This window comes from Carcharodon carcharias, chromosome 7 (assembly GCF_017639515.1).
Source record: "Carcharodon carcharias isolate sCarCar2 chromosome 7, sCarCar2.pri, whole genome shotgun sequence".
NCBI lineage: Eukaryota > Metazoa > Chordata > Chondrichthyes > Lamniformes > Lamnidae > Carcharodon > Carcharodon carcharias.
This window is the reverse complement of record NC_054473.1, coordinates 23,806,076-23,828,482: the sequence shown is the minus strand read 5'-3', so window position 1 is coordinate 23,828,482 and position 22,407 is coordinate 23,806,076. Positions and strand designations below refer to the sequence as shown.

Here is a 22,407-nt window from a genome sequence, read left to right as displayed (position 1 = left end):
GGGCGGTGGGCAATAAACGCTGGCCTATCCAATGACACCAACATCCTGTAAATTGATAAAAAAGGAGCAGGAATAGTCATTCAGCCCTTCAAGTCTGCTGCGCCATTCAATATGATCATGGCTAATCCTCTATCTCAACGCCATAGTCCTGCCATTTCCCCCATACCCCTTGATACATTTAGAGTCCAGAAGTCTATTTTCTTCTTAAACAAATTCAGTGATTTGGCCTCCACAGCCTTCTGTGGTAGAGAATTCCACAGGTTCACCACCCTCTGAGTGAAGAAATTTCTCCTCTTTTCAGTCCTAAATGGCCTACCCCATATCCAGAGACTGTGACTCCTTGTTCTAGACCCCCTCAGCCAGAGGAAACATTATCCCTGCATCCAGTCTGTCCAGCCCTGTCAGAATTGTATACGATTCAATGAGATCCCCTCTCATTCTTCTAAACTCCACTGAATGCAGGCCTAGTTGGCCCAATCTCTCCTCATATGACAGCCCAGCCATCCCAGGAATCAGTCTGGTGAACCTTGGCTGCACTCCATCTATGTAAGTACATCCTTTCTTAGGTAAGACCAAAAACGACACACAATACTCCAGGTGTGGTCTTACCAAGGTACAGTGGCGGTTAGACATCCTTGCTCCAGTATTCAAGTCCTCTTGAAATGAAGGCCAACATACCTCTTGCTTTCTTGATGGCTTGCTGCACCTGCATGCTTGCTTTCAGTGATTGGTGTACAAAGACACCCAGGTCCCTTTGTATATCAACGTTTTGCGATCTGTCACAATTTAAATAATACTCTGCCATTCTGTTTTTCCTATCAAAATGAATGATTTCACATTTATCCATATTATACTGCATCTGCTCTGTATTTGCCCACTCACTCAACTTGTCTAAATCACCTTGAAGCTTCTATACTCCCTCCTCGTTGCTCACATTCCCACCAAGTTCAATGTTGCCAGCAAGCTTGGAAATATTACATTTGGTTCATTGATATATATTGTGAATAGTTGGGGCCCAAGCACTGATCCCTGCAGTACCCCACTAGTCACCGCCTGCCCCTCCGATAAAGACCTATTTATTCTTACTCTCATTTTCCTGTCTGCTAACCAATTCTCAATCCATGCCAATATATTACTCCCAATGCTATGTGCTTTAATTTTACACACTAGCCTCTTATGTGGGACTTCATAAAAAAGTTTTCTGAAAATCCAAAATCTCCCTTATCTATTCTGCTAGTTACATCCTCAAAAAACTCCAGTAGGTTTGTCAAACATGATTTCCCTTTCATAAATCCATGTTGACTTTGTCTAATCCTGCTGATATTTTCAAAGAGTCCTGTTATCACATCCTTTATAACACACGCTAGCATTTTCCTACTACTGATGTTAGGCTAATCCAGTCTGTAATTCGCTGTTTTCTCCTTCCCTTTTCCAAATAGTGGGGTTACATTTGCCACCCTCCAATCTGCCGGGACTGTTCCAGAATCTACAGAATTTTGGAAGGTGACAACCAACACATCATCTATTTCCATGGCCACCAACCTCAGCATGTAAACTGCTGCAGTTTAAGGAAAGTCTCCACTACTGCCTTCTCCGACGCAGTAGGATTTAGTGAAATGTTCCTTTGCCAGTATTGCCCACATCCTGAGAATAAATGTGAAAAATATGTGATGGATCAGACAAGGCCTGAGGAAATGCTACAAATTTTGCTGCTAAATGGGGTATCAGACAGTTCTGGGATGTAGGAGGTGGTAACACTCACTGGAAATGACAATTTGATAAGTTGCAGTGTCTTAACTCAATGAGACTGAAAGAAAACTCATCATGAGCAGATCCAAAATCAAACTTATTTCTAAAGAAGCGTTTCTCCATATATCTTTTTACATATTTTTTAAATTGCCCAGTTAAAAAGATAATGACACTCACCTGCTAAGTGGAAACTTCATTTTATATTTTGCTGAAATATGATTCTACTAAATTATATGCTGGATAGTGTTCAATGTATTAGTTGTTAATTTATCATAGTTGCTGGTATATAATGGGATTGATCTGTACCTATTATTGGGAATGTCTTCTGATTCTGTTGATTAATATTAGGCTCGTTGGGTAATTATTGAAACTTCTCTTAACCTCATGACATTTCAAGCTTGCAATTGAAACACTCACATCTAGAATTTGTGCAATGCTGACAACGAATTAATGCATGGTTATACATAGGTACAGAATTGGTTTCCTGTTTCTCCAGTTTCAAAAACATCCATTGATGTACTTAGATTGGCAGAAAAACAGATTGAGTTTCTCTTTTACTTACACTCAGGTTAACATTTGTTTGCTTTTCATCCTCCTAACACTACACTGGCACATTCCTTATCAGCTCTCCAAACCAGAGCTATTTTAAACCCCATTATCCACCCTAATTTCAGGAAACTAAAAGCACCAATCTATGCTAAGTTAGCTGAGGTGGCAGCTGGGACATTGCAATTGGTCTCAGTAATGTGAGAGTAGGGTGGACAAAATTGGCTTGAATTCTAGCTCCTGATCACAATCCAGCAATCTTCTTGGTATGGATGAAATTTGGATTGGTCTCAGTTGAAATGCCCATGTGGTAAAATAGCCTGCAGACATTAAGAGGCGGAAATGCATTGTACACATTTATCAGGTCTAAAACAGGCATAATGCTGACAGTTTGCAGAGGGGCTTCTGTCCCTAATCTGTGTACATACAAACATATGAATCAGGGGCAGGAGTAGGCCATTCAGCCCCTCAAGACTGGTCCACCATTCAACAAGATCATGGCATGATCTGATTGTGGCCTCTACTCCACATTCCCCCTACTCCCGATAACCTTTGACTCCCTTGTTAGTCAAGAATCTACCTACCTCTGCCATAAAAATATTCAATGACCCTGCCTCCAATGCTGTCTGGGGAGGAGAGTTCCAAAGATTAATGACTCTCTGAGAGAAAAAAATTCTCCTCATCTCAGTCTTAAATGGGAGACCCCTTAGTTTTAAACTTTGACCCCAAGTTTATGCGTATAGGCCGGTTAAATTCATACGGCCAACTTTATTCTTCAGTTGCTACCAAAAAACGTTGATGAGGGGCAGAGTTCTGTCTAAATTTCCACTGTAAACACCTCCTGGCTTCACACTTTGCCTGTTGCAACCACCTCCTAGAAGGTACCTTCAAAGCCAATGGCATTTTCAATGTGTAAAGTGCCTGTAGAAGAGAGAGAGGCTCGCACTTAAATGTATACTGAGGCCCAATTTTGACTGGCCATGGGCCTCCTAGTTGGCCTGTGCAAGTCTATAACAGGCTTGACTGAATTTCTAATTGCACTAATGGAAGAAGTATACGAGGAAACCCTGCACTGCAGTCGAGCAAGCTGCCTTCAGGAGCAAGGGGAGGAGGTTAACAAGAACAAGGGAAAATATATAAAAATGCAAACAGAGCTACAAAAAGTGAGGTTGTGTGGGGTCTTGGTCAATTTGGGCCATTTACCTGTAGGTTTGGTTGTTAGCAAAATCATAATGCAAATGACAATAATGATCTCACACAAACTACCAACTGGCAACCTGCATTTATATAAAGCCTTTATTTATGATATCCCATGGCGCTCCACAGAGATCATTACAGGATAATCCTCGGAGTACCAAATACACCCAGATATCTATCTCCAGCCCCGATCTCTTCCTGCTGCATCACCCCTTTCATTTAAATTCCATGCAAACTTTTGGAAATAGACTATACATATTTACGTATCTATTTGGAAACTATTTGCATCTCCTGTTATCTTATTGATTCCATTTTAATTTGGTTGTCCCTCCCTAAAAAGCGGTGTTTATAACTTTGAGTACTTAGTGGAGCGCTAAGTTTTTGGGATCGGTGCTTACAACAAACACACAGGACTTTCACAATAACTGGAAACCCTGTCCAATCCCATAAACAGATCAGTGTACAGCTCTGAAGAAGGGTCATATGGACTCGAAAACGTTAACTCTTGTTTCTCTCTCCACAGATGCTGCCAGACCTGCTGAGTCTGTTTTTGTTTCGTATACCTCAAACCATTAAGGCAGTTTACAAGAGATTGTTTCCACACACAGCTTATTTTGGTGAGATTACTACTTACTGTCCTGCCTGTGGCAGTCTCCTGTGCTTTCTTGACTTTTCCATAGGTTCCCCTGCCCAGGGTCTGCAGGATCTGGTACCTGTGTTTCAAGTTGTGCTTGTGCTGGTGTTTCTTCACAATTGGACCAGATTTGCTGTCGGGAGTCTCTTCCCAGTCCTGGTCCTCGGGACAGCCGTATTTCTCCCTGGTTATCATCTTGTCTCCCTGACACTTCTCTTTCTTCATCTTTTCCTGATCGCTCCCTCCATCCGCTCTCGTCAACTTTTCTAGGTCAGGGGATTCGCTCGGTTAAAGGTTCAAAAGCTCTTCCGCAGAGATCAGTCTGCTGGGGGAGCCCCCACAGACAGCCGCGTGTAAGGTCAAGAACTCAGAAAGCCACGAGAACTGAAACAGCCTCAGCCTGAGCTCAGAACGTGTACTTTAGCATCGGGTAAAAAATGCTCCAGCCTTGTGGCTGTATGAAGTCTGACTGCCTTCCGTAAACGCCCCGAAATCTTAACTTTCAAACAGGCGCAATAAAATAAAATCTGCCTTCAGCCATCACCTCTCTTAAGTTTATCCCTCGCCAGGTCAGGAATCAGCGCTCAGGCAGATCTGCAATTGCCAGCACCCCAATGAATCAGCCTCCAGACACGCCAGCATTCCAGATCCCTCGGTCACAGCAGCTCCTGGGCAATGTCTCCGCTCCCACACTCTCCACAACAAGACAATGCCACACGACATCGTTCTCTCTCTGCCTCTTCCATCCTGCGCTTTATCTTGCCTTGTGTCTGCCTCATGATCCGTGTCCCCGCCTCTTTATCTGTTTCAGTCTCGCCATCTCCGCCATCTGTTTGCCAGCTCCGGCCGCTACTGGTCTCAGTGCCTGTCATTGTTTATGCCCCAGTCAGTCACACTGCCTGCTAGATGCTAATTGCATTCGCCCCACATTTAAAAATGGGTAGCAACAGCTCCCAAACCTACTCTGCCGCCCTGCTATTTCCCTAATTATCTTTTTTAAAAGCTTAATTTCGAGTTATAACAACGCCCCAATCTCAAAACCTTACTCGCTTCTGTCTTTATAACTTTCGGCTCTGTTCAAGGTATTTCATATCTTTGCTCTAAAAGAGTTAATTATCTTTGGTCATGTTTAATTTATTCCTAGCTGCGTGTTCCTGATTCTTATTTTGATCAGTTTGGTCCATTTAAATGGGGAAGGCAGAAAATCGAGGAACCAAAGGCTTCTGAAACAGACCAATTGTCATGTAAATAGGAATGATTTGTGAATAATTCATTGAGGATTAAACAAAACTTAGTTGCAAATGGCCCAACAAAAATTTCGTGAAGTCTTGTCTCACTGGCGCAATCATGGAAGTCCGGTTAGATAGTTTAGCCTCCTGAACCATCTCGGGTTGCCCCTCCCTGAGACAAAATGCAATCTTTATTCCGCGATGGATTGCTTTATCGCGTTTTACTTCCATTTATTACACAATGCTAAAACCAGATTCACTTAATTAAAAAGTCCAGTCTGCTTAATACTTAATAGTTCAGGGAAAAGAACGTACGCCTCTTGCGGGTATCAGGGAAATATTAATATGTAAATACCATAAATTGTATCATTGTTTAGATTACCTAGTTTATTTGTTCATTTCAAGATAGGCTGGCAATTGATTTGATCCAGCATCCGTTAGATAGGTGGCTGTGTATCTTGGCTTTTCGATGGGGTTTACTTGTATACATTTCCAGTAAGCTATTTACCCAGGGATTTAAATTGGGCAGATTCCTATGTTATCACCTTGAAGACAGCATCTGGGAAGCACAGGCATTCTCTATGACATCCTAAGGATGTTTGATAGCCGGATACATATTTGTTTTCTTTGTATTGTATTTGAATTCTTTGTATTTGTTGTATTTCCATCCATTGTTTTATCTCTGCCTTTTAGCCTAATTCGATCCCTTCCCCCCCACCCCACCCCCACTAGGGCTATCTGTATCTTGCTCATCCTGCTTTCTACCCTTAATGTCAGCATTAGCACATTTCTTAGCTAATATCACCAGCGCCAACACCTCTTTGTCCTTTTGTCTATGACATCTTTTGGCAATCTCCACCTATCACTGGCCCTCTATCCTGCTCTACCTGTCCCATCCCCACTTAAACCAATTTATATTTCACCTATTTTTCCTTAGTTCTGTTGAAGAGTCATGCGGACTCGAAACGTTAACCTTGTTCCTCTCCACAGATGTTGTCAGACCTGCTGAGTTTTTTCAGGTATTTTTGTTTTTGTTTTCTTTTGTTCACTCGTTGAACTTCAAAGGACTTGGAAGGCATAATTTCAAACAATTTTTATCTCAATTCAGCAATCTCTTTGAAGCCACCAAAAAGGAGGGGTGGCAGTAAAACTAATGAAAGGTTGTAATTTGGGACCTAAACCCAGATTTTACCCACCTACTTACAAGACCAAGGCCTTTAAGGGGTTAAAGTATTAGCAGAGTAGCAGTCACTATAGCCATGATGTCGCAGTCAAACCATGCACCATTTAACAGGCAGGTCTGTTATCAAATGCAAATATTGGCATCTGATGAGGTCATTTAGACCTGACGGCATTTTAATGCTTTTAGTAAAGTTAGGCCTGGTGCAGCAGGCCCAGAAGAGTCCCTGGGAAGATGTGTTTATTTAGTACATTATGGGTCAGGAAAGGGCACCTGGGTTTCCCCTCTCTTCCCTGATGATGATTGTCTCTGTCCCCCTTCTCCTGCTGACCTACCTTAGTTCTGGAATATATTCCTGTGAATCTCTGGAACAGTCTCCTGCTACGCTCACCCTGCACCTGACCACCAGCCTCATGCCTTTGAAGCTGGGTTTGGGTGAAAGCCAGGACTGGTGTATTTAAATGAGGTCCAGGTGTTGAATTAGCTTGGGCCTTGTCCACTTGATTTGGGGTGAGCCTGATGCTTGACCCACCACTTCTCACTCATCACTCAACCAAAGTTAAAATTGGGGCTCTAGACTCGAGTCCAATTTTTCTGTGACATTATTTTCTATATTTTGAGGAGGATTAGTTATGGTCCATATATTAATGTAAATTAACAGTCTGTCTTTGCCCTTGTTTTCTTACCTATTTATTGGTTGTTCTGTAATTTAAAACTTAGGGAACGGCCTGGTGCAGTTTTTATTCTATAGCTTTCTAAAGTCAAAGATATCTCGTGTTATGTGATATATCCAGTAAAATGGATACAGTAACAAAGGCCAACCTCTGACCTTACTAAAGTAACCAAGATATTGGGTATGTAAGGGCACACTTTGGGTTTGTGAGGATCAAGATTGCTTATAGTCATGGTTGTTGAACATGAGTAAAATATCTCATGTAAAACTCCAAAGTGCGGGAGATCTCTCCCAATACCCTGGCCAATATTTATTCCCCAATCAGCGGCACTAAAAAAGATTAATCTGGCCATTTATCACATTGCTATTTGAGGGACTTTGCTATCTAAAAACTAGCTATATTACGGTGACTACCAATGTTCTGTGCGAGCTATGTGTGCATCAACCTGAAAGTTCTATGTTGGCTACACACAAATCAGCCCCTTTAAGATATCATGCGTACACAGCTACCCAAAAAATAATTAAGTGGCTGCATGCTTTAATGCATGCTCCAAAAAAAAATAGAGTACTTTGGCGACTACACTTCAAAATTAAACTATTCATTTGGCTGTAAAATGGGCAGCCTGAAGGTGTGAAAAGGGCTATGAAAATGCATGTTCTTCTGTTATATCTCTCTCATTCAAAAGCTGACAGATTCTAAAATGGATACCTTATTGAGGCACTCTTTACACATCTTTCTCTTACTCAATGTAATTCCCATTAAGATTCTCCAGTTATCTCAGTCAATACTTCACAATTTCACATTGGACTTTGCTCTGACAGTTTCTGCTCTTGGGGTTCCATAAATCAGTGCAAGTTCTCCAAAACTGCCATCCTCCCCAATGTTGGTCACCCATTCATTGTTAATGTAGACATATTTCATGCAACTTCATCCATATATTCCATCTGGCTTTTTTAAGTGTTGTCATTTAAATATATGAATAAAATAAATATGAACTTACCTACTGAAGTGAGTATACTTTATAAATGACGGTCTCTGACTGGCATTTGAGTCATTTCCTATTTCCTGTCAGCAAACTCAATATAAGTTGTGGAACTCTTTCTCTCAACCAACCATCCAAAATCATTTCACTTTATTTTAACCATCCCCCAGAAGTTACTCTTTAGAAATGCTAGTTCCTCAACCTTTACCTATTCTTGGACACACTGTAAAATTTATTATTTTTTATCTTTGAATAATTTGGACATTCCAGTTTTTTTGAATTTGAAGGATGCATGTGAAGAAAAAGGTGGTGGTTGGTGACTCAACCACAGATTTCGGGTATGGTTTATCTGAAATGAGTTAAACAAAGCTTGATTATTCGGCACTTATAGCTTTGTACAATGGATAATCTGTTCAGTTAGAGTAAGTGGTATTACCATTCAGTAACATTGCACACAATCTTTGAACATGTAAATCTGTATACTATAGGCAGAAATTTATTCAAGCTTGGTAATCATTAAATGAGTGTAACTGCAATTTATTTCAATGAAGGGAGGGCAAATTAATATATGTTTTAAAATCTATTGTTACGATCTCCATAGAGACTGACACCTTCTAAAAAGAAAGGAATCCCTACAATGCCAATGGAAAGAAAACTGATGGACAAAGTTTCACTTCTTAAAACTTTTACTGTAATAAACCAATTAAGATATATATAATTCAAACACTGACAGGTGAATGATACTTTAAATAAAAAGATAAATTTCAATTTAAATAGTCGATACAACAAAGATATGCCCTGTATTCACAAGCACTTGTATCACTTCCTGTACAAACGTGGCACCTCATGCAATCTCAGCCTTTCAACTCAGCCTCCAATATGTAAGGTCTCTTATTTCCCACTCTTTGGGCAGAATTTTACAACAGCGGGATTTTACGTTCCCGCTGTCATCAATGGGATTTATAATGGCTCGCCGCATTTTATGGCCCCGTCCCCACTGAAACAGGGCTGTAAAATTCTCCCCATTGGATTTGGCCCATGAATCACTTTCACTGGCAGCTATATCTATCTGAAATTCCTGGATACAGTTACCACTGACGAGGCGCACATCTACAAAGCCTCTCTCGTTCAGGTCACAACAGTCCTGGTGACGTAGTTTTCCAGAGATCTTTTTCAACTGACCAACAAAAACACCCATTTCATGATCTGGTCCTCTGATTCAAACATTCAGGTCACTTGCACGTTGCTTCACCAAGCGTATTTGGAGTTGTATTTTCTTCTTACTGTCAAACAGAAAACTGATCTATTCATAGAGAACTTTGCTTGCTTCCCCTCACATGAATTCTGTGTTCTGAACTGCAGGTTCTGAAACCAGCTTTAATTTGACCTCCAATTAGTTTTCTATTTACCTTCTTTTTAGCTTTCATCCCCATAGCAACCTCAGGTCCCATGGGCATTTCTTGGAACTAAAATGCTTGCTAGGAGGTCCAATTACACTCCTTTCAGAATACTCACCAGTTTCACTTTGGAAACAAAGGGACACGCCCAAAAGAAAATATAGGTTCTTCCCCAAAACACGAATGTCATCACAATATTAAATATTGATGCTTAAAAATATGTTGACTTTTTAAAATAGATTCCTATTTCTAAATCTCCCATAGATGATGCAAAAGGAATGTCTAATTCAAAAATATTTTCCTGTAGTGTTTAGAACACAGTGTCTTTATATACAGACCCAATATTTAAAACAGTTAAATGTGCATTCCCATTGAGAAATTGACAAACATGAGTCACCTGCCGTGTATGCTTTGGTTGGGTAAGTTTTATCATAACAAGTCCCAGGGTTTCTTGTTGTTTAATATCTGTCTGTTTCAGCTGGGTGGGTTTTATCGCCTCTTGTCCCAGGGGGTTTGTTTCACACTCATAGGCCTAAGCAAATGTCATGGCCATGGGTGTGAGCTCTACTTGTCACTCATCCTGTACCTCAGTTGGATATGCTCTGTTAGGTCTCAGTCAAGACACCAGATAGATCATCAATTATACGACATTACATCATGGGGTGGGGAAAGGGAAGACCATCTGGCCTTCTCTGCTTGAAACTCACTACATGATAATGTATTCCCCATCTGAAAGAGAAATCTGTCAAGAAACACTGACAGCCTGTTGTACATCCATCTCTTCTGTATCAGGTTACTCTTTAGTTACAAACATTCAACACCCCATCAGCTTGGTATTAAAATCAAAACCATACTGGAATAAATAATTGGTAAAAGTGACCAGATGAAAAATGAAAAGTATAAAGGAAGCTTGACTCTAGTTATCACAGTCAACACCCTGAGTTTTATGCACATACACAAGGAGAGTGAATAATCCTGCTCTTGTGCCTAGATCTATAAAAAGATCAGGTCACAGCCAGAGGATAACTGGACAGGGAACATCACATGCTCATAAGGAAGTCCATCTGATTTTATGTGCATTCACTTAAATGGACTTATAATTGAAAATGCTCATTTATGGACCTGCATTGTGCCCAAAAGTAGGAACAGGAAAACCTGCCTCATACTTTCTGACACTGTTTACTGACAGCAAAAGGTAGCTCTTTGCCCTGTGCATTCAGTACATTTGAAAGCCATGCAGACCAATGGATTCAAAATAAGGGTGGCCAGCTCCTGGGGTACTCATTATCTATTGGTCAAAGGCCACAATCCTCAACCGTGACTTCTCCAAATGCTGCTGGCTATAATCAAGATGTTGCTGCAATGGAATCTCCTTCAATTCTTTTGAAAGTGGAGCCATTTGAAGTAATTTGTTATCTTTATTCCAGATAGAATAGCAAACAGTTCCCCACCCACCAGGTGGATTATCGACTTTACCAAAGCTAATTTAGTTTATCTTAGCTCGCTTAGATAAGCATTCCATGGGAAGGAGGGAAGCAGGTAGCGAAATAAATTCTGTAAATGAATTAAAAGGGCAATTCAATTCAAAAACTCAAAAAGAAAATAATGAAAAAAAATGTTAAAGCAGAGGAGATATACAAGAGAATCCAGAGACCGGATGATGCAGTTTAAATAGGAGAAGAAAATAGATGGAGATGAATGAAAATTAAACTTTCAAAATACAGATGGTTGATCTGAAAAGTAAAAAGATAGGAGGAGAAGACATCGTAAAAAGACGAAGATGTTTTAAAAGATAAAATTCAAGAGTAAGATGATGAATAGCAACCAGAAATATTTATTGGCTGAGAGGAGATAGCCCAGCAGAAGAAAGCAACTGTTTGAACAAAGGAACAGTGAGAAAAAAGGAACCAAAGATAGCTGAATCTCATCCAGATCTTAATTGTTTCTGGGACTGTCAAAATATTTTCAGACTCCTGAACATGTGGCCATAATTGCATGTTGTGTTTTCCTAAAACACTTAGATTTGATGAACAAAGTTTTAATTTCAGCTTTCTCCCTTACACATGAACTAAGTTAAACTAGTTTTCTCAAGGTCTCTTAGTGGTCAACAGTGAAAGAGTTCTCTTCAATATTAAGAAAGTACTGCTGAGAACTTCTCTCACAGGTCCTCAGCAGGATCCAACCCCTTCTGCTGCTTTTGGTGTGGCTGTTGCTGCTGCTGCTGCTGCTGATAACTCTAAAGTGTAAAAAAAGCATTTTATTCCTCCATTCATGTTACGTTGGGACTGACAGCATCGAAACAGCAGGCAACAAGCCCTGCTGAGTGGCACAACAGAAGCTAGATAGGGCCCATTTGGTCCAAGGGCCATGTAATGAATACCCCGACCCACTATACAACATTAGAGTGATGTGGTCGGACAGTCACCCTCAAAATGGTTCTAAATGGATCAGCACAACAGATGTTATTGATGCTTAATACGGACCTCCATTTTTATGTCAGAAACTCAACAGCTGCTGCATTTACACTTCAATCACGTTGTGCTTTTATGAGAGGCACTTAGAATAAAATGCCTTAATTAAAATAGCAGAGAGGAAAAATTGATACTAGCTTGTTAATAATATTTACATAATATTGGCTTATGTATTAAATCAAAATATTGCTATAGAAAATCAGTGACAAAGGTTTGCAGACTTCTCTTGCCAGCCAAATTCTCGCACAACTCATTTAATCAGGGACTCTGTCGCTTACATAAGTAAGTTTAAATATCACCTGAATCAGGGACATTTGCATAACCACTGAGGTTCTTAAAATTGTACTGCATTGTCTGATAAGACCCTTCATTCCTTCAACGAAGTCATTTATAAACATTGTGAAAAGCTGAGGCCCCATATCAAACCACTGGGGAATACCATTAGTCACATCATACCAAATTGAGTGCATACAATTAGCCCTACTCTCAGGGAGAAATTTTCAGAACTTAGCCCCTGCTGAAATGGCAGGAACGTTAGCCAGTCAGGAACCACTTGACAGCTGGAGCAGGTTTTGCTATGACTGTTTAACTGAGCCACAGGATTAGTTTCTTCCCTCGGGCTGTGTTTAAATGTATTCCTGGGGATTTCATCACATGCCCCCATGCTCCAGCCATTATTCAGCCAACACGACCATCCATGTGATGCACTGCCATCCTATGCCAATTGGAAAGCAAAAAGACTCATTACCCAATTGAACAATGTTTGACTGTCAGCCAAACAGCCTTTTTTTCCCCATTTTCAATATTTTTATATCTGATAAAAAGAAATGTCTAAAGAAAATGACAAAAAAAACGAATCTTTTTTCAGGTCCCTATGATTTTTCTCTAGGGTTGCACACAGAGTGTCCTGGAGATCGGTCATCAATTCCTGGAGACACCGTGCCAATCCTGGAGTGTTGGCAACCCTATTTGGGAGTTCCCCAGCCAAACAGGGAGGGCAGGTGGGATTGGGGGTCTGTGAAAGGAAGGATTTCTAATTAAATGGACCATGGCATGGGTTAAAATGGCTCACCTGCACATGGATTTTTGAGGCTGCAGTAACCACAGGAATGGAGAGAATACTAGGGAAGGCAGCTCCCTTGCTCTCTCACTATTACCTAGAGATCCTGCTGTGAGATCAGAGGGATTGCAGTGAGGTGATCTTATCCAAAGACGGCAGGAAGAGGGCAACCACTCCAGCCAAGTGGATAGAAGAGGTGGAGGTATTCAGCAGACCTGGAGACAATCACCCAAGAATCCAGGACCTCAAGGGTTGGGCGGGGCGGGGGGGGAGGAGGGGGGATGGTGTGGTGGTGGTGGTAGGTCAGGTGAGTGATGTAACACTTTCAGATGCCAAGTCCCTCACTCTGATTTTCCCAGCATTCTCCTGCACAGCACTCCTCAGATTAACACAGTTAGCAGCTCGATCCATTCGTTCCTCTTTCTCCAGGCGCCTCACATTCCCACCCGAGCAGCCAACATTCACACTCATCCTCAGCCTATTGCCCTCTCACACCAAAGCCTCACAGACACCCACTACAAATGTTGTCTTTCCCTCCTGTCCATACTTTCTAAACACTCATGATTCTCCACTTTTTCTCCTTGCAGGGGAAGAGAGTACACAACCTCAAGGGGGTTGGGGTGTAGGAGGGGGTACACTTCAATGACAGCCACCTTGATGGCCACTGGCACTGCATGTGAACTTATTCCAATGGGAGCAAGATCTTGTTCCAGGAGGCAGCAGATGTCAGCAGCAGTCCACCATGGCAGCCAGAGTCTCCTGAGGCACTGGTGCTCACATGCATTGAGGGAACTGATTGTCTGCCTGTAGATCCTGTGCTGGGGATCTCACTTCCTTGCAGCTTGATCTGTGTCTGCCCCCTCTGCCATGTGGAGCAGCGGCTGCCTTTGGTGTTGCTTCTCTTCTTACCCCTCATCAGAGGTGGGAGGTACAACCCATGTTTTGTTGAAGGCCAGTAGCAAGGAAGTGCAGCTGAAGGTGAGTGATATGCTAGACAGGTGAAGTGCCTTCCAGGGAGTTGGCAGTCATCTGACAAGCAGTGAACACACTTACTCAGAAAAAAAATTGCTTTGAACAGCAGCCTCTCACCTGGTCATGACTGGAGCCCTTAGTTCCATTGAGGAAGCACTCACCACTGTACATTCATTCAGCCCAGAATGCAGATCAGGAAACAGGTGCCCTGGCTTAAAGCCAGAATTATTGCAGTGGGGGTGATGGCGGGCAGGGGTGGTGTTGTTGTGGTGGGGGTTCCATGATATTGGGATCCAAGCCCAATGTCATTTTTTGGGGATTTAACTCCCTGCATGCACCCAAACCTGCCTCCCCTTGCCTGAGAATATTCCCCACTTTGTCTCTGAACCGATTAGGTTACTTCCAATTCCATGTGGGCTCTTATGTAGAATCTTATTGAATGCCTCTTAGAAGTCTATATAAATAACACCCATAGACACTCCTTTATTTACCATATTAGTTACAATGACAAAGGCTTCAACTAGGTTCATTAGCTATGAACTTCCCTTTAAAAACATATGATGGCTCTCACTGATCACTTCATATTGGAGTAGTTAGGGGCCTGGGAATCAGTGAGGATAGGGATGATAGGTGAGTGGTACCTGATGTGAACAGGATATGAACAGCAGAGTTTTGGATGAAATGTAGATTACAGAAGATGGGAGGATAACCAGGAGAGGATTGGAATAATTGAGTGCAATGCTGACAGTGGCCTAGGTGAGTACTTTAACAGCAAATGGGCCGAGATAGGGGCAGATGCAGGCCTTACAATGGATTTTGAAGTAGGTGCTTTGCGAAAGAGGATGTAGGGTAAGAAGCTTAGTGCAAAGTTGAACAGGATATCAAGGTTGTGAACAGTCTGATCAGCCTGAGACAATGTAGACAGAGAGAATTTTTCCACTTGTGGAGAAGAGCCAAACTGACCATCGTATAAGGTAGTCCCCAAGAAATCAAATAGGGAATTCAGCAGAAGCTTCTTTATCCAGAGAATGGTGAGATAATAGAACTTGGTAACACTGGGAGTAGGTGAGGTGAATAGTATAGATGCATTTAAGGGGAAGCTAGATAAGCATATGAGGGAGAAGGGAATAGTGGGTTAATCTAATTGAGTTGGATGAGGAAGGATAGGAGAATGCTCAAGTGGAACATGAACAGCGCGTGGACTGCTTAGTCAAATGGTCTGATTCTGTGCTGTATATTCCATATAATTCCACACAATGGTTATGGACACAGATGGAGGTTGTGGCAAGGGTACAGCGATGATGACTTCAAACTTCCCCATGTTTAGTTGGAGGAAATGGAGGGATAATTTGGCAGAATGGCAAGGATGAGGTATTTAAAGCAAAGTAAGATAGCGGAGATTATAAGCTTTGCTTTTTAGTATAATCCTGAAGCAGTGCGCAGTTTTGGCAGAAGAGAGGGAAGTGTGACAGCAATTGATGAGACCTAGTCATATCTGGTGATGAATGGCAAAACCAGATACTCTCAATCCTATGGCTTGGACTTGAGGGGAATAAAGCTGAGCAGCATACTGGAGGAATAACCAGAGTGGGAGCGAGTAAACGCATTTCTGGAAACAAGGGCATCAAAAGTGGAAGCAATGGATTGTTGAGCAGATTGGTGGCTGCAGAAGGAGCATGATGAATGAAGAGCCTAAGGCTAGGCAATTGACAGTTTGAGAGTGAAGTTGTAATCAATCTGTGGGAGACATCTTTCCACAGCAGGCACAGAAGGAAGTGGGGTTGAAAGGATGAGCAATGTGTCAGTGGTTATACATACTGAGAGTTTATATCTAGGCAGAGTTCTCAACTACAGTACAATGCTACCACACCATTGGCCTGACTTAAACAACATTGGTAAATGAGGCAGCATTACAGCCTTTGACAGTGCAAAAAAATGGCTTCAAAATCTGTTCTTTCCCTGAATTGCCAGAGATAGTAATATCAATACAGAAATCTGAACAGCTGAAATCAGTGATACCGCCCACTACTGTTTTACTGGCTGGGGACAAACTGAGTGCTTAGCCCGTTTGTAAAGTCTGTGTTTTAAGATTGCTGGTTTATATGGATCCTTCTGTTTTTTGTTTGAAAGGTTTGGTGCTGGATCACAAATTCAACACCAACTGACTAAGCAAGCTATCAGTTTCAAAATGTTACCAGTACAAAGATTCCATCCCAGGACAGCACATTAATTTTAGATTGTTGTAGTCTTCAAGCAGGCTGTCCACAAAGCATTAGTGATGATAGAACAAATCATAATCTGAATATTGGTGGAGAAAGGCATTAATTATCTCAGAACCTTAGAGGAGTTTTAGTTAGGAACACCATCCAGTTAGATAAATCACTAATCTACACACCATTTAGCAAGTTTATTTATAATGGGCACAATGCATGAATCTTTGCTACAACAACATTCAGGACTTTGTACATGTACACCTATCTGCTGGCCATTGTGGTAAAAATTTAAAATTTTTGTCAACAGTTTATGGGTTTTTGTTAAACTTGTAGCCCTTTCCTGACAATGTCTTCTGATTTGATGATGTTTCTCTTACTCTGAATGAAATAGTATTTAGTTCTTCTTAAACTATTTATTTACATGCAAAACCTCATAGTACATGTTGTATAAGGTTTGACACATATAGGGTTAATGTAGGACTGAGTACAGTACTGCCCACACAGTGATGTTAGGTGCTCATGATCTTCATCCAGGGTCAATCTAGTGTTGAACAGAGCCGTGTGTACCAGCAAGCATGGAGACAGCTCCTAGCTTGTACTGTTTACTATATGTGTGTAAGTAGTTCTAAAGTCAATAAAGACTTGTAATTAACCTACACATGTATATGAAAATTTCTTCAGACCTATCAAACTGTAATCAACACCTTAAAATATGGTGGCAGCTTGTGGAAAAACCCGAGACATCGCAGCAAATGCAGAGAAAAACTAACATGCTGGAAAACTGAGAAAAAGTTCAGCAAAACAGTCTGAAATGAAAAGATGCTCCAGAAGCAAAGGCGCAGAGGAAAAATCTCCAGGAAAGATCTCCAAGAAAGACGTGGAAGCTGGAGGTAGAAATTTAAAATTCCTTACTACTAGCAGAAGACTCCATTGAATCTCCTTTGGAAGTCCAGCTTCCAATCCCAGAGACCTAGCAGGAGTGAGGTAAATCTTTTAAAACTCCAGGCTACAGCAAGTCCTGAGAAATCATTAAATAATTCAGAGGCAGAAGTGCAGTTTGGAAAACCTATTGCTAAAACCCAATCCCCGAGTCACTGCCTGAACATGTCTGAACTCACTCTGAAACTGAAAAAATAATTCATTAAATAATTCATAGAATCGTGGCTTCTAAACTCAGCTGAAGGAAAGCAAAAGTCAGGATTTGATAAATACAAGACTTTAGAGTAAATCGCTGAGCAATAAAACTCTGCAGGCAGTCGATCCAGGTTGTCATTGTTAATTTTTTTTCCAAGTTGGGCATGGTCGCCACTGTAGTAGAGCCCACCAAAACTCCAAGTGAACGGTGACACTGTGTTGAATTCAGAAAGCTCTTAAAGCAGAAACCATACTTAAAAAATTAAACCATGGATCAGAGCTCCACACTTCCAAATCAATTTGGACAAATCCAAGGTCCAGATCAATCACATGATTGGGGACTTTGAAGGAAAAGATTCCTTCAGTCTTAGACAAAAAGTCAATAGCAGAGCAGGTTAACACACAGATAAAAACAAAAAAACTGCGGATGCTGGAAATCCAAAACAAAAACAGAATTACCTGGAAAAACTCAGCAGGTCCGGCAGCATCGGCGGAGAAGAAAAGAGTTGACGTTTCGAGTCCTCAGGACCCTTCGACAGAACTTGAGTTCGAGTCCAAGAAAGTCCTTTCTTGGACTCGAACTCAAGTTCTGTCAAAGGGTCATGAGGACTCGAAATGTCAACACCTTTCTTCTCCGCCGATGCTGCCGGACCTGCTGAGTTTTTCCAGGTAATTCTGTTTTTGTTTCAGGTTAACACACAGCTTTACTCAGTAGGTCCAAATGCAGATTACATTATTACAATGCAGGGAATCAATGAAACATCAGCTAAATTTGAAGCACTAAAATCATTTGACATTTATTTTGATCTAAGAAGCAATAAAATACTCGAAAGAGCTGAATTTCACTAGCAAATCCAGCAGCCAGGAAAACCTGTCGATTCATTCAACAATGATCTGTACTAGATGGCAAAAGTTTGCGAATACGGAGACTTAGGGTTGAATAAAATGGTCGTTCACCAATGGTGTGTTCTGCACCTGGAACCTGGTTGTATTTGGACTTCTGGACTTGCTGTCAGTCCTCCCCTAATAACACGCTAATTGCCATGAATTAGTGGCAATAACAACAGGCTGTCATCCGCCCAAAGAATGCTGAAGGGTGGGTGCCTAGTCTCAGAAGCTGCAAGCACCTGGAACAAGGTAATGGTCAGCATTTTAAAAGGCACCCTGGCACTTGACAGAGTCAGCTGACCCACCAAATGATGAATTGAGCACATATACTATATACCGTGAAGATTTGTACATCTCCCAGTTTGGCCAGTTAAGTCAATTTAAATTTTAATTAAAATAAAGGGGAAATACTGCATGTGCTGGAAATTTGAAATAAAAGCAGAATATGCTGGAAAACCTTAGCAGGTCTGGCGGCATCTGTGGAGAGACAAAAGGAGTTAATGTTTCGAGTCCATATGACTCTTCTTCAGAGCTGAAGAGAGGTAGAAATGTAACGAATTGCTTACCGTTTAAGAGGAGGTGAAGCAAGTGGAGCAAAATAGAAGGTCAGGGATAGGTGGGAGCTCAGGAGAGATTTGACAAAGATGTCATTGACACAAGGCAAAGGGAGTAGCAATGACAGTTTTATAGAATAGGGTGCTAATGGTGACATAAAGGTCAGATAGCAGAAGGTGTTAATAGCAGGACAAGGGTCAGGGCGCTCTGAAAGCTAAATATAAAAACAAGTTACAAACTGGCTCTGTTGGGGGAAGGCATTGGGAAAAGAATATCAAAATGGAGGACAGAGTTCATGATTTGCAATTGCTGAACTCAATGTTAAGTCCAGAAGGCTGTAAAGTTCCTAATCAGAAGATGAGGCCATTCATCCAGTTCCCCAAGCCTCTGCTGAGGGTTTCTGAGGGTTCCTCTTGACCTTCGGGGTCTGGTGCTGCTCCATCCCCATCCTGAGGAACCACAGCATCCTAAGCCTCCCTGTGGCATAAAACTATAAGATGTAGGAGCAGAAGTAGGCTATTCGGACCATCGAGTCTGCCCTGCAGTTCAATGAGATTCATGGCTGATCTGATAATCCTCAACTCCACTTTCCTGCCTTTTCCCCATAATCCTTGATTCCCTTAATGATTAAAAATCTGTCTATCTCAACCTTGAATATACTTAATGATCCAGCCTCTACAGCCCTCTGCGGTAAAGGTTTCCACAGATTGACAAACCTCTAAGAGAAAAAATTCTTCCTCATCTCTGTTTTAAATGGGCATCCCCTTACTCTGAGATAATGCCCTCTGGTCCCAGACTCTCTCACAAGAGCAAACAACCTCTCAGCATCTACCCTGTCAAGCTCCGTAAGAATCTTATATGTTTCAATAAGGTCGCCTCTCATTCTTCTATATTCCAATGAGTAAAGGCCCAACCTACTCAACCTCTCCTCATAAGCAAATTCTTCCATACCTTCTCTGGACTGCCTCCAATACCAATATATCTATCCTTAGATAACGGGACCAAAATTGTTCACAGTATTCTAGGTGTGGTCTAAATTTTAGCTAAACTTCCCTATTTTTATATACCATTCCCTTTGAAATAAAAGCCAACATTCAATTTGCCTTCCCTATTACCTGTTGAACTTGTATGCTAGCTTTTTGGGATTCATGCACAAGGACCCCCAAAACCCTCTGTGCTGCAGCTTTCTGCAGTCTTTCTCCACTTAAATAATATTCAGCTCCCCAATTCTTCCTGCCAAAGTGCATAACCTCACATTTTCCCACATTATATTCCATCTGCCGCGTTTTTGCCCACTCACTTAATCTGCCTATATCCCTCTGTAGACTCCTTGAGTCATCCTCACCACTTGCCTTCCCATCTATTTTTGTGTCATCTGCAAACTTAGCGATAGTACATTCACTTCCCTCATCTAAGTCATTAATATATATTGTAAATAATTGAGGCCCAAGCACTGACCCTTGTGGCACTCCACTAGTTACAGGTTGCCATCCCGAAAATGCCCCCTTATCCCGACTCTCTGTCTTCTATTAGTTAGCCAACCCTCTATCCATGCAAATGTACTAACCCCAACACCATGGGCTTTTATCTTATTAGTAGCCTATGTGTGGTACCTATTTGAATGCCTTTTGGAAATCCAAAAAATATTACATCTACTGGTTCCCCTTTATCGATCCTGCTCGTTACCTCCTCAAAGAATTCTAATAAATTTGTTAGGCATGATTTCCCCTTCATGAAGCCATGCTGATTGCTTGATTAGGTTAAGTATTTCTAAATGCTCTGCTATTACATCCTTTATAATAGACTCCAAAATTTTCCCAATGACAGGTGTTAAGCTAACTGGCCTATAGTAACCTATTTTTTGTCTCCCTCCGTTTTTGAATAAGGGTGTTATATAGCCGTTCTCTGATTCTCTGGGACTTTTCCAGAATCTAAGGATTCTTGGAAGATTACTACCAGTGCATCCACTATTTCTGCAGCTACTTCCTTTAATATCCTAGGATGCAACCCATCAGGTCCAGGGGACCTATTGGCCTTTAGCCCCACTTGTTACCCCAGTACTTTTCCTCTAGTGATAGTTAATGTATTTATTTCCTCCTCCCTTTTGCCCCATGATCGTTTAGTATTTTTGGAATGCTATTAGTGTCTTCTCCTGTGAAGACTGAAGCGAAGTATTCATTCAACTCCTCTGCCATTTCCTGGTTCCCCATTATTATTTCCCCAGCCTCATTCTCTAAATGGCCTTTATTGTCTTTGGCCTCTCTCTTCCTTTTTATACATTTAAATAAGCTCTTACTGTCCATTTTTATATTACTTGCTAACTTACCCTCAAAGATTATTTTCTCCCTCTTTATTTTTTTTTTTGGTCATCTTTTGTTCATTTTTAAAACTTTCCCAATTCTCTGGCTGACCACTAACCTTTGCCACATTGTATGTTTTTTTCTTTCAATTTGATCTTTAACTTCCTTGGTTAACCATGGTTAGTTTATACCCTTCCTTGAATCCTTCTTCCTCACTGGGATATATCTTTGTTGAGAGTCATTTTCTTAAACGCCTGCCATTGTTCATCAACGGTCTTTTCTGCTAAACTGCTTTCCCAGTTCACTCCAGCCAACTCTGCCATCACTCCATTGTAATTACCCTTATTTAAGTTTAGCACAGTTGTTTCCAACCCAAGTTCTCACTCTCCAACTGAATGCTAAATTCTACCATATTATAGTCACTGTTTCCTAGAGGATCCTTTACTCTGAGATCATTTATTAACCTGCCTCATTACACATTACCAGATCCAAAATAGCCCGATCCCTGGTTGGATTCACAACATATTGTTCTAGGAAACTGTCCCAAATACACCTTATGAATTCTTGCTCTTGTCTACCTCTACCAATTTGATTTTCCCAATCTACATGAAGATTAAAAATTAGTATACTGCCTTTTTTATATGCCCTCATTATCTCCTGATTTATTCTCTGTCCCACAGCATAGCTACTGTCAGGGGGCCTATAGACTACTCCCACCAGTGTTTCTTCCCCTTGTTATTTCTTACCTCCACCCATATGGATTCTACATATTCCGACCCAAGATCCTTTCTTGCTATGGTACTTATTCTATCCTGTACTAACAAAGCTACCCCACCACCCATTCCTTCATGTCTATCCTTTCGAAAAGTCACATACCACTGAATATTTAGTTCCCAGCCTTGATCTCCTTATAACCACGTCTCCGTAGTGGTTATAGGGTCATACCCTTTAATTTCTATTTGTGCCGTTAATTAATTTATTTTGTTCTGAATACTATGTGCATTTAAGTAAAGAGCCATTAGTTTTGCCTTTTTACCATATTTTCCCCTTTTGACCCTATTTGCTGCTTTTTTAAATGTTTGTACAATCTGTCCTGTCACACTCTGGGTATCATTACCTAAATAGTTGCCCTGCAAGGCTGCCATGTCATTATTCTTCGTAACCCCACGTATCCCCTTTCCAGAACACAACCGCCCCCACCCCCCACTATTTTGTTTAAAGCGCTC

General features: G+C 41.2%; 1 protein-coding gene across 3 annotated transcripts in view; it reads right to left on the bottom strand.

The window, feature by feature from the left end:
- The window catches only part of LOC121280315 (NUAK family SNF1-like kinase 1), a 42,508-nt gene extending 37,593 nt beyond the window's left edge, over positions 1-4,915 (bottom strand). For 2 of the 3 annotated variants that reach the window (XM_041192186.1, XM_041192187.1), the window contains exon 1: positions 4,127-4,915. In XM_041192186.1, the coding sequence (XP_041048120.1) occupies positions 4,127-4,351 (225 nt within the window). In that variant the 5' untranslated portion in view covers positions 4,352-4,915. The remainder of the gene's footprint in view (positions 1-4,126) is intronic. The other variant, XM_041192188.1, reaches the window with a different exon arrangement.
- Positions 4,916-22,407: the final 17,492 nt, after the last annotated feature.